At 44.0% G+C, this 10,129-nt stretch overlaps 2 protein-coding genes across 2 annotated transcripts in view; one reads left to right on the top strand and one right to left on the bottom strand.

The window, feature by feature from the left end:
- Positions 1 to 635: 635 nt before the first annotated feature.
- T265_02692 (hypothetical protein) overlaps positions 636 to 10,129 on the bottom strand; it is a gene marked incomplete at both ends in the record, with an annotated part of 43,989 nt that continues 34,495 nt past the window's right edge. Inside the window, 2 exons of the mRNA XM_009166994.1 lie at positions 636 to 1,465; positions 3,074 to 3,176. Of these exons, the coding sequence (XP_009165258.1) occupies positions 1,399 to 1,465; positions 3,074 to 3,176 (170 nt within the window). The remainder of the gene's footprint in view (positions 1,466 to 3,073; positions 3,177 to 10,129) is intronic.
- T265_02691 (hypothetical protein) overlaps positions 6,230 to 10,129 on the top strand; it is a gene marked incomplete at both ends in the record, with an annotated part of 44,590 nt that continues 40,690 nt past the window's right edge. The window contains one exon of the mRNA XM_009166993.1: positions 6,230 to 6,346. Within this exon, the coding sequence (XP_009165257.1) occupies positions 6,230 to 6,346 (117 nt within the window). The remainder of the gene's footprint in view (positions 6,347 to 10,129) is intronic.

Here is a 10,129-nt window from a genome sequence, read left to right as displayed (position 1 = left end):
TTTATCTGTACGGCTGAATAAACCCAAAAGCAAGAAGACACCATATTACGCGAGATTGCACCAAGGTCCTGGCATCTAAGCAGGTTCAACAAGCAGAATCATTGACACCGATTCATGCTAGCTAATCTCGAATACGGTATGACAGAAAAACGCGTAGATCAGTTTGAACCACCGTAACGGAATCCAAGCAGTCAGAATTCTAAAACTCATGAAGAGGGGATCGGGAATCCATGACAGACAACAGCCGTTGTAAGGATGTGTGGGAATTCCACCGTACACCCTGAAAGAAATAGAGGAATAAACGGCGGTAATAATATTTACATAATTCAAGAGGATTTTTTACTGAGTAAGCGGGCTTATAAGTGCCAGGTGAAGGCTATCTTGAGTGAGATTGACGATCAACAGTGAGCGTGACAGTGCTCAGACTTTTCTTGTCATCAAATTGTGATCAGTGCACTCCTACCTGATAGAAGTCGAATGCCGATTCAGCAGTGCCGCTCAAAATGAAGGAAAGCCTAGTCGATTCGAGTCTTAATCATCAAAATTTATGTGAAGTAACTCCTGTCGAAGAGGCTCATAAACGCCTTCAGAACAACCCGAGTGTATGGCAAAGAACCAGCAGCCTGGCGCGTAGTATATCTTTTTACTGTGTATTTGAACTACTGAATTCGTATCAGCAGCATGATGACACCGAACAAATTCGGAGGGCGACTGGACAGTGGTGGGCAGCACAGCTGCCTGACAAGCAGGACAGCCCACGAAATAGCGCACAAAAGGTGCTACGCCAAGGCGTAAGAAAATACGAACGTTAAAAAATTAAAAGAGGAAAACCACCGGAATACAGCTGTGATACACGGAGATGGGGTCGTCGGAAGTGTGCAATCAAACAATACTGTCCTATGTACACCAAGTGTCAACTGTCAGCAGCAACAACGCAAAATCTATGTGGAACATTCCAAAAACACGCACGCAAAGGTGGGCTAAATGCAGCCACACATCAAGTGTATCACAGTTGAAGAATCTGCGACGGTGGTGGTAGGGCTGGGCCGGGAGCTGAAGCAGCAACCGGTAGAGAATAAAAGGGTCTGTACATCTCCCACTTAGTGTGTGTTCAGTTACAGATGACTGTCCCGCACTGGATGAGATGAAGTTATACAATGGATAAAATGGATGATGCGTGAGATTCTACGGAAAAATTTGAGCGGTAAGTTCACGACCCATCCGTGAAACCTACGGGGTTGTTTGAATGGACATCAAAACCAAAAAGAATAGAAGTTTTAGGCGGCTATGAGGTCACATTAAGAGCCGCTCGATAGTTCATTAAACGTAAATGAAACTCGAAGCAGGTTCTTGGGATTCGGTGAATTGACAAGGGAGTCTATCATCCAAGCGAAGGAACTAGAGGTTAGAGTGGTTTTGTCCGTTGCATTGGTGTTCTTCCAGCAATCTGCGTATTTTACCGCTCCTGTTAAAGATGAGATGAGAAGGTGAACACAGGCGATTAGAGGAAGGAATAGGGGTGGGGGGCACATGAACGCCTAAGCTTACAAAACGTCGACACTGATTCTAACTGAGTGTGGGCATATAGCTTGGCGCTCCCTCGCAAGAAGAACATCCACGCGACCGAGCTAAATCGGTCTATAGCGTCAGCTTACAGCACTGTGGATGCAATTATATTTTAAGACCAAATACGGTGTTCTCAAAATGATTCAACGGAGCAAAATTCACTGGTACCAATTTATAGTAAAAGGTAGCAGACCAAACGTCAGACTTGAGTTCTATCATCGGTGGTTTTTTATATGAAATTTCCAATACTTGTGGTGGAATGTGAACAGTAGAACGTTAAGGTAATGGATATTGAAATCTTCCGGAACAGCTCTCAAGAGAACGGTTCTTCTCCACGACAGATATTGCTCACTACTACCGTTTTCGAGTGAAACTGGACATGCCGCAGTGACGGCATAAACAAACTAAAGTGATTTCCAAATGAGTGTATTTCTCGAAAACAGTCCAATTTGGGTTCAAGTAGAACATAAGGTTGACGGAAACTCGGGGGCTGCGCCTACCTGATGAGTCCCAAGAAGGGCGAAACCGGTCGTGGGCTGTCGAAGAGTTTTCAGCAACCTTGTGAGTAGTTTCCTTTATGAAAACAGTTCTCTAATTGGTCGAATGTCATTCGTTTTCCAACTTTCACATGATTTTGATAAGTGCAGAACATTGGGAAGTATCTTTTTAGAACACACACTGAGTCATAGCAACGAACACCTAGAATACCGCCCGCTCATACTGTCCACCAATTTTTGCAGTGGGAATGTGTGAAGTGCTTCCGCCCATTCTGGAAACAAAAAAAGTGATGTTTGGATGATGTTGCTGGGGGTTAGGAACATCTTGTCTTTATTGTATGTGAAAATTCCAGAAGTGGTAGGACACCAGAAGGCAGGAAGCAGTGATATGTGTTTTAGGACACGATTTAGCCGATTTTCTAGAACCGGACACTTCGATGATGCAAGTCTTTTCAAATGAGGTTGAAAAGTAGTGAAGTGGTACAAGCAATAACCAAAATTAGTACTACGACGATTGCCAACTGGTAATGGTCCTACGCGGGAGTAGATGAACACAATCTTTGTTAGCGAAATTCGCAGAGCAACAGAGCAACTCGGACTGAGTTTAGTCAGTAATGAACAAAGCTGCTGAATCTTTACGTCTTGCAGGCTGGATTTTCCGCGACTGTTTCCACTAAAAGCTCTACCGAGCACGGCAAGCAAGTCGTGCGTAAGACCTAAAAGTTGGGTCGGGGAAAACCAAGAAGTTGTCCCGTAAATGCTTATATATATAGAAATATATATTGTTTAAGGCTTCTCTAGGCCCGTTTCCTTTCATGTATTCGGGTACTCTTCTCCGTAAATACAGATGACAGCTCCTCACCAACATTCTCTACTGGCATGTCGAGGCGCCAGATGAAGTTCTCAGCAGAAAACGTATGTTGACTAACAAGATAAATGGTGCAGTGGGCCTTATAATAATTAGAACAAGACAACCAATCCAGAGGGTGTAGAATCTTTTAGGAGCTTACTTGCAATACACGAGGAACGGTGGGAGTTCGGGTTCTGTGAAATCCTGCAAATGATTGAGCATTATTTCCATGGACGGCATCCGATCAGACTTTTCGAGAAAATCTGAGAAGGATGAAAACAAAAGTAACGGAACAGGTAAAAGTATAGATTCACGACTGATTAGTTCATCACCTCGGATGTAGATTATGTGCCAGTGGTGTCCAAGTGCTTCAGTTCCGACCGGTAGTGATTACTTCAGGGACTAGGAGGTTAACAGACTCTGAGAACGGTTGCTTACTTTGGTGATGAGACTTTGCCTGAGGATGCGAATTTCTGTTATGGAATAGTTAAGTACTGGCAAAAAAGGCTCGGAAATAAGAATTTTACTAGCTAAAGGAGCACAACCACCGACCGACCCATCCCGAAGATCCTATCGAGGAAGAAATCAATAACTAGAGCGATTGAGTTTGTCGTTCAAGGTCAATATGCTGTCTTTTATATTAGGACCTGAGTGAATTCAGGACGACATGACGCCACACACAGCAAAACGGAAGGGGTCCATTAGGATAGACCATTCCCGATGAGTGAGGCATCTGACTTGAAAAACCCCATTCACAATGTGACAAACGGGTCTGTCCGCATTCGCTCTCGTCTGTGTTTACAAGAAATTTCGAGACTGCAAAGCTTCTATAAAGAGTTAAAAGATCCATTCTGGATGGTTTGTATATCGAAAACTTTTTGATGTGCTTCAGTAGTACCGAAATGAGCTATAGACCAGGCCTGGAAACCGAAACTGATAGATAAAGATAGTCCCCACCACCTCATCAGAACAAAGACCATTCATGGCGAACAGCATGAGTGATCATGTTTTGAAAGGAGACACCTTTGCTGAAGACACAAGAGAATGTTACGATACACGCAACCATTCTAGACAAGAGGACGATAAGACAGTGTGGATGGTGATTTTGCGGTCCACCCTTTCCAAAGCCTCCAGCACAAGACCGTTTTGTGATCATGGCCTCCGCCAGCATCTACAAAAATCAGGACAAGAAAGGGACAATTACATTTTTAAGACTATTATCCCACATGTGTTATAATATAAGGCAAGCTTTTGGTAAAAAAAACATTGTGCGTGATCTGATCCATCAAGCATGATTGCTGCTTTCAATCAACGTATTCCCGTCATGCATTCTCATCATCCATTTACCATATCAGAGCAACGTCAATGCCAAACGCTTGACTACATCGGCTGATAGAGGCCCACGGAATGGGAATTGCACACACATTCATAACATATGTGAGCTTAGAATATCACAATAGGTGTCTGATGCGCACGAGCTCATTCATGTGCCTATCCTTATCGTAAAATAATTCACGAAAGAATAACGTTTCCCGTTTGACAAAGGTGGATTACTATTACACTGAAAACGAAAAAGATAGCACTCGTTGGCTGGCCCAGCTGGTAAAGGAATTCAAATGAAGTAAACATATGTTGGCATAGCCTCATGAACGTCAGACGCACGTCGCAGCTTTCAATTCCCTGGTCATTTTTTTCATGGAACACAATCCGATCCAACGCGCTTTAGTTCAAGAAAATCTCCATGCATTTAGAGTGTTCGAGTACAAAAGAAAGCGCGCTAAGGTGTAAAGAGGGGAAGCAGGTAACCAATGCTAACACATTGTCATACGATATACCTACGAGATGAGCGTAAACAGGAGTTTGTCGCTTGGTAGTAGATGGGCGGTAGCAGAAGCGTCCAATATCTATGCTGCACCCTTTCCAATATCCAATTACGGAGAGTGCGGTTGTGTAAAATCATGTTGATGCCTTATAAGTTTAGCTGAGTTCAACGCCACATTCGAGCGTCACTGTGTTGGTGCACACACCTAATGAGCTCTTGTGGTACGTGACTTCATGAATTAGGAAAGAACTTTTCAGATGAAGTCAACATTCGGCGTCAACGCCCCAAAAGTATCTGGATCGAACGATTATTCATAAATTGTGACGCAAATGGAGATACCACGTTATCCAAGTAGGAATGAGAAATGAAGTGGGAAAAGATGACCAACAACGTGCGAAAGAAAACTTTGTGACTGTGCCACGTGGACCGTCAAAACTAAAAAAAACTGGCGCCTGAGGGTGAGAGCATGTTTATACGCACGGGTTTCTGTGTAAACTGGCTCACATACACCAGATGCTACTCTTTCATCAGACGAGCGGTCTGACAGCCCACATTTGTTCAATGCCGGGAATGCAGAGAATCAGGTCAAGGTACCAATTTATCAAACAGATCATCAGATAATTGATCATGATGAATTCATGGATCTAACAGTGCTACTGCGTACGTGCAAATGCTCAACAGTCTACTGATGGAGTAACTGCAGACGCCGAATAGGCTTAAACCAGAAAGTGTTTCCAGTTAGATGAAGCAACAGCTCCATGTGCCAGTTTGCTCAACCATGATCGGATTGAACATCTCCTGGTTAGTGAGTAGGCATATGTAGGCTAGACGACCGGCCTCGGAGATCACCAGATTTTACTCCGCTTGGCTTGTTCCTACGAAATCGATCGAAATCTATTGTATATGTCCTCATTTACTACCAATCAGCGAACCTGAACCAGATCTTACCCTGAAGTCAAAGAATATACCATCAAAACAAACCTGTGCGCGCCGCAGTTCAGCCCAAAGGGTGGGCAAGTGTACCTAAGCAAGAGGGAAGCACTTCGAGCATCTAAGCACATAAAATGGTGTGAAAGCAGTGACGAAAACAAACCCCTTTGAGGATCACACGTTATGACTGCATTTGTTTTTTAAAATGAGATTCTTCTAAGGAAGAGTGGTGAAGGCTAACTGCAGATGAAGAAGTCACTCCAAGTGGATATTCGGTCCTGTAAGTGAAGTCAGTCCATGTCGAAAGTTTAGAAGCACGACCACTACTTGTAATCATCAGAAGTGCGCGTCTGTAAAAACGTCCAGGGAATCTCGAACCCACGACTTCATAGCTGGTTGCTTAAACACAACCACTCGGCAACGAGTGGTTTCACTTACAGGACGAAATCTCCAGCAAGAATTTCCAAAACTCCTCACACTCCAAGTAGAACACCGTATGTGACGAGTCATGGCGAGCCCCCCCGGGGGATTTTACGCGCGTGAAAGTTAGTCCAACGGTTTTCGATGTGTGCAAATTTGGTAGAAGCATGTTCAAAACGTATTTCAAACGATTCGGATGATCCGCAGTGCATCGACTCAATCCGAGAAAGGATGATTCATAACGATGTTGTTTCAGTTAAGGTACGTTCTTGACGCAGAAACTTGTAATCCACCGAGTAGTATTTGAACCCGTCGCTACGACTGGGTACAACTTAGTCCAAAATGCCCGTTTTGCACTGAAGCAAGCGCACAACAACATAATTTCCCTTCATGTGATACGTAATTTAAAGGGGTAACGTTAGGAAATATCGTAGGCTCTTCGACCGCTACAGTATGAATTCCATTTCAAAAGTCGAAGACACTGATAAAGAAGTAAATGGAAATTAGCCGAAGCAGTTGTTTCGACTACTTGAACGTAATGCCCCTTGCACATAAACCATGTCGAATGGCCAGATGTATTCATTAGCCCAACTGCAAACAACTGCCACGAAGTCGAATGAATTCCAACACCCTGATAATCACGACGTGCGATCCTAACTTGTGTTAAACAAGCTACAACAATAAGACTGTCCCTATTTTCAACATACGGACGCTATGACGATGTCCGCGTCTACAGGTAGTGTAGATTACAGCCAACGCAGAATGAAGTGTCCGCTGACTTTGGTCCCGTAGATCCGAATGTATGGTCAGCACAATGTATAGCCAGCACAATGTCAACATGCACTACTTTAAAGTACAACGACCCAAATACACCCACACATGCCCACGTCGCCGTCCCACTGAAACTATGGGGTTAACCGGGAACCATCATGAAGATAGTAGACCTTGCCATTGTGTGACGGTTTGTTTGCAATTGTGACCGAATGGGCTATCCTGAGAGGTGTCTGTGCGACATTGAGTCCCTCGTAGCAAGTTAGTCAATGGTTACAGGTCTGATCAACACAGTCTCCCGGTCCTCTAGGCTGGGGGTTGCAACATGCATGGCGGATTTTAAAAAAATGGTAATGCAGTTGCATTTGCCGCCAAACAACGCTGCCTTGCGACCAGGCTATTGAACCGAAGGCTCAGGCAGAGGACCCTAATCGTCCTTTTGTCTAGGTCTAGGTGCCCTGGCAGTAAACCAGCGCAACTAAGTATACTCTCACGCCACATCGGTCGCCGTGTGGTGCTATCAGCCGGGTCGCCTTACTCGCTGCTCACAGTAGGGAGGGTAGGCAAAAGCAGACCGCTTCTGATGCTTCCCTTTCTCTTCCACATACCTTTTCTCCTCTTTACCCCCACCCAAGTAATAACTCTGTCCTTGTGGACCCATCAATTAGGCCACGCCATCTGCGCGGCGGTCTGTGCTAACAGCTTCAGGTACAGTTTCCAAGCCTTGACTCTCGGTCTATATAGCCGCTTCTAATCTTCACACTCTGAAGAAAGCAGAGCAACAAGCTGGCCTTGCTTTCACACTGGACTCTGTCTTCAAGGATAATAACCACGTGATCCACAAGGTACCTGGTTGGAGGCACTACAGGATATGGTTGCTAAACGATGTCAGTAACGTTCATGTAATCAGTTTCTATTCATATCATGGTTGTACGCCCGGGCACATTGAAATCCTACCCTGCAGTAAATGAATATGGGCGCAATGTTTACAACTCATTGACCATCGGATAACTCCAGTGCTGATGCCAAAGGTGAAGCGGATTCGCGCTCGAATCAGAACAAAAGTCGCAGTTGGTGAAACTGGGCAAATGAACAACACCTCAACAGGAGTATGTTCATGTCAACTTATGCTTGATACCTAAACAGATAAAAACTCACTAGCCATTAGGTTTGAGGATAAACTGAGAGGAGACCCTGGTAGAGCAATAGAGTCATTCTAACATAGTAGTGGGTAGGACAAGTCTGTTCGACACAAACAACGTTACCGGATGGTCACATGGACCTTCGTGTGTTCAACGAAAAATAAATGTTGATAAATGATACCAGGACCAACGAAATTCGCAGTATCAAGAGTGGAGAATAACAGATGGACATTTGGACCGTTCAATACATCACCTCTATTTACGACCATACCGGATATGTGGAACTTCAGATAAATGCAACTTTTTGGAGTACAAGGGGAGCAATATTTACAAAGCAAGGTGATTCAGCTGGGAGTTTGTGGGATAAGGAAACAGGTAGACCGATAACTCCTTCAACCGGTACTTCAAAATTTTCCGAAATTCGGTCGATTCGATCTGACAGCCGCGATGCACAACCGACTCGTCGCAAGCGCTGTAAAATTGGAACGACTGAGCGTTTATGAATGCTTTTCAGTCATGAACCTGAAGTCATTTTGTACGGATGGTTGATCCCTTTTAGAGATCGCTATGCTGTCCATCGATGTAAGTCCAACAAGACCGATAAGTATAGAATTGCGTACTGCCGTAATATTAAAATCCCAAGTTGAATAGAAAACATTGTAATGCAGATGAAAACCTCTCCTGATCTGTGTTAGTAGGTAACCTCCAGTTGAAAAAACTGGGAACGTTTGGTAACAGCTGTCTCAAACAGTATCAGCTAAAGGAAAAAGCTAAATGGATCAGTTGCATAGCTCCAAATCTTGTACCAGAGGACCGTACGCATGTTTGGATAATAGGTAAAGCAGTAAGAAATGGACAAAATTAACCTTGATTTTGCCCAAATAAACCCAATGTGGATGAGATCGGGACTGAAATCAAACAGCACGATGACTACCTACTCCATGCTGATCAACTGATTTAGTATCTGTTAAAAGCGGTCTTTTCAAGGACTACTACGAATTGACGGATAACGGTCACATCCAGGATTCCCACACTTTCATTGGGTGTGGGACAAATTTGAAACAGGCTTCTGATTAGATCCGCCAACCTTGACGCACGAGTTAGAAACTAGTAGGTTGCTCACAACAATGCCTTAAAAAAGCAACAGGTGTTTTAGGAAGCAAATAATAGCCAATCATCATGAAGCATCGCGTGGAACTGATCTGACCAAGCGAATAGGTGAGTCAGTGTTTAAAAGATGAACGACACACTATGGTAATACTATGGGTTTTGCATGTTTATGTGCAAACGTACAAGCACACGAGAGCTAAGCATGCTGTTCACCTGACAACTATATTTATGTGAGCTTGTATATCCTAAATCCCATATCACCATCGTTGTTTTTGGCACACGCCTAAGTCACAAAAACAAACTGCCAATACAGATGCGATCGAAAATTATTTCGCAACAGTCGGTCGCGTGCCAGAAAGCCTGTTTGACGTTGTGTTAGTTTTAAAATGAAAACGGCTTGTAAATAATGTCAATCCAAGGCTGAAAATAACGGTATGTGTTCTCCTGGATGTCCGGTCACCAGGCCGGAACTAGTCACTACACGATAATTAGAGTTGGAGCAAGAATCTTTTCTAAAAATAGTCTGCCTTGGGCAAACTTAAAACATACATTGAATTGTCTTCTCTGCGTACGTTAGAGTTCCAACAATGACAAAACCGTGCAGCAACTTTCAATGATTTTCGGTGAGCGTTCGTCCTTGTTTAATATTCGCTACCAATGTATGAAACTGGCGAAAAAGGAATCTGAGGACTACATCACTTATGCCGGTAGAGTCAACCTTGAGTGCGAACAATTCAAGCTATCTACCATGACGGAAGATCAGTTCGAATGCCTTATTTCATATGTGGTCTTCAATCGCATTCAGACAGTGACATCAGGACGAGACTATTGAGCGAGATTGAACAGACTCCCGAAATAACGCTGCAGTCAATTACCCATGAGTGCCAGCGCCTTTTAAATCTTAAGCACGACACGGCCATGCTGGAGAAGCCTTTATCCAATCCTGCGTTCAACATTGCCAGGACGACATCGAAGCAACCTCTCGTGGTGACAAACTCGAGAGGAGCAAAACCTCCTTCAG

Source organism: Opisthorchis viverrini (assembly GCF_000715545.1).
Source record: "Opisthorchis viverrini unplaced genomic scaffold opera_v5_34, whole genome shotgun sequence".
Lineage (NCBI taxonomy): Eukaryota > Metazoa > Platyhelminthes > Trematoda > Opisthorchiida > Opisthorchiidae > Opisthorchis > Opisthorchis viverrini.
This window is presented reverse-complemented; position numbering and strand designations above follow the sequence as displayed.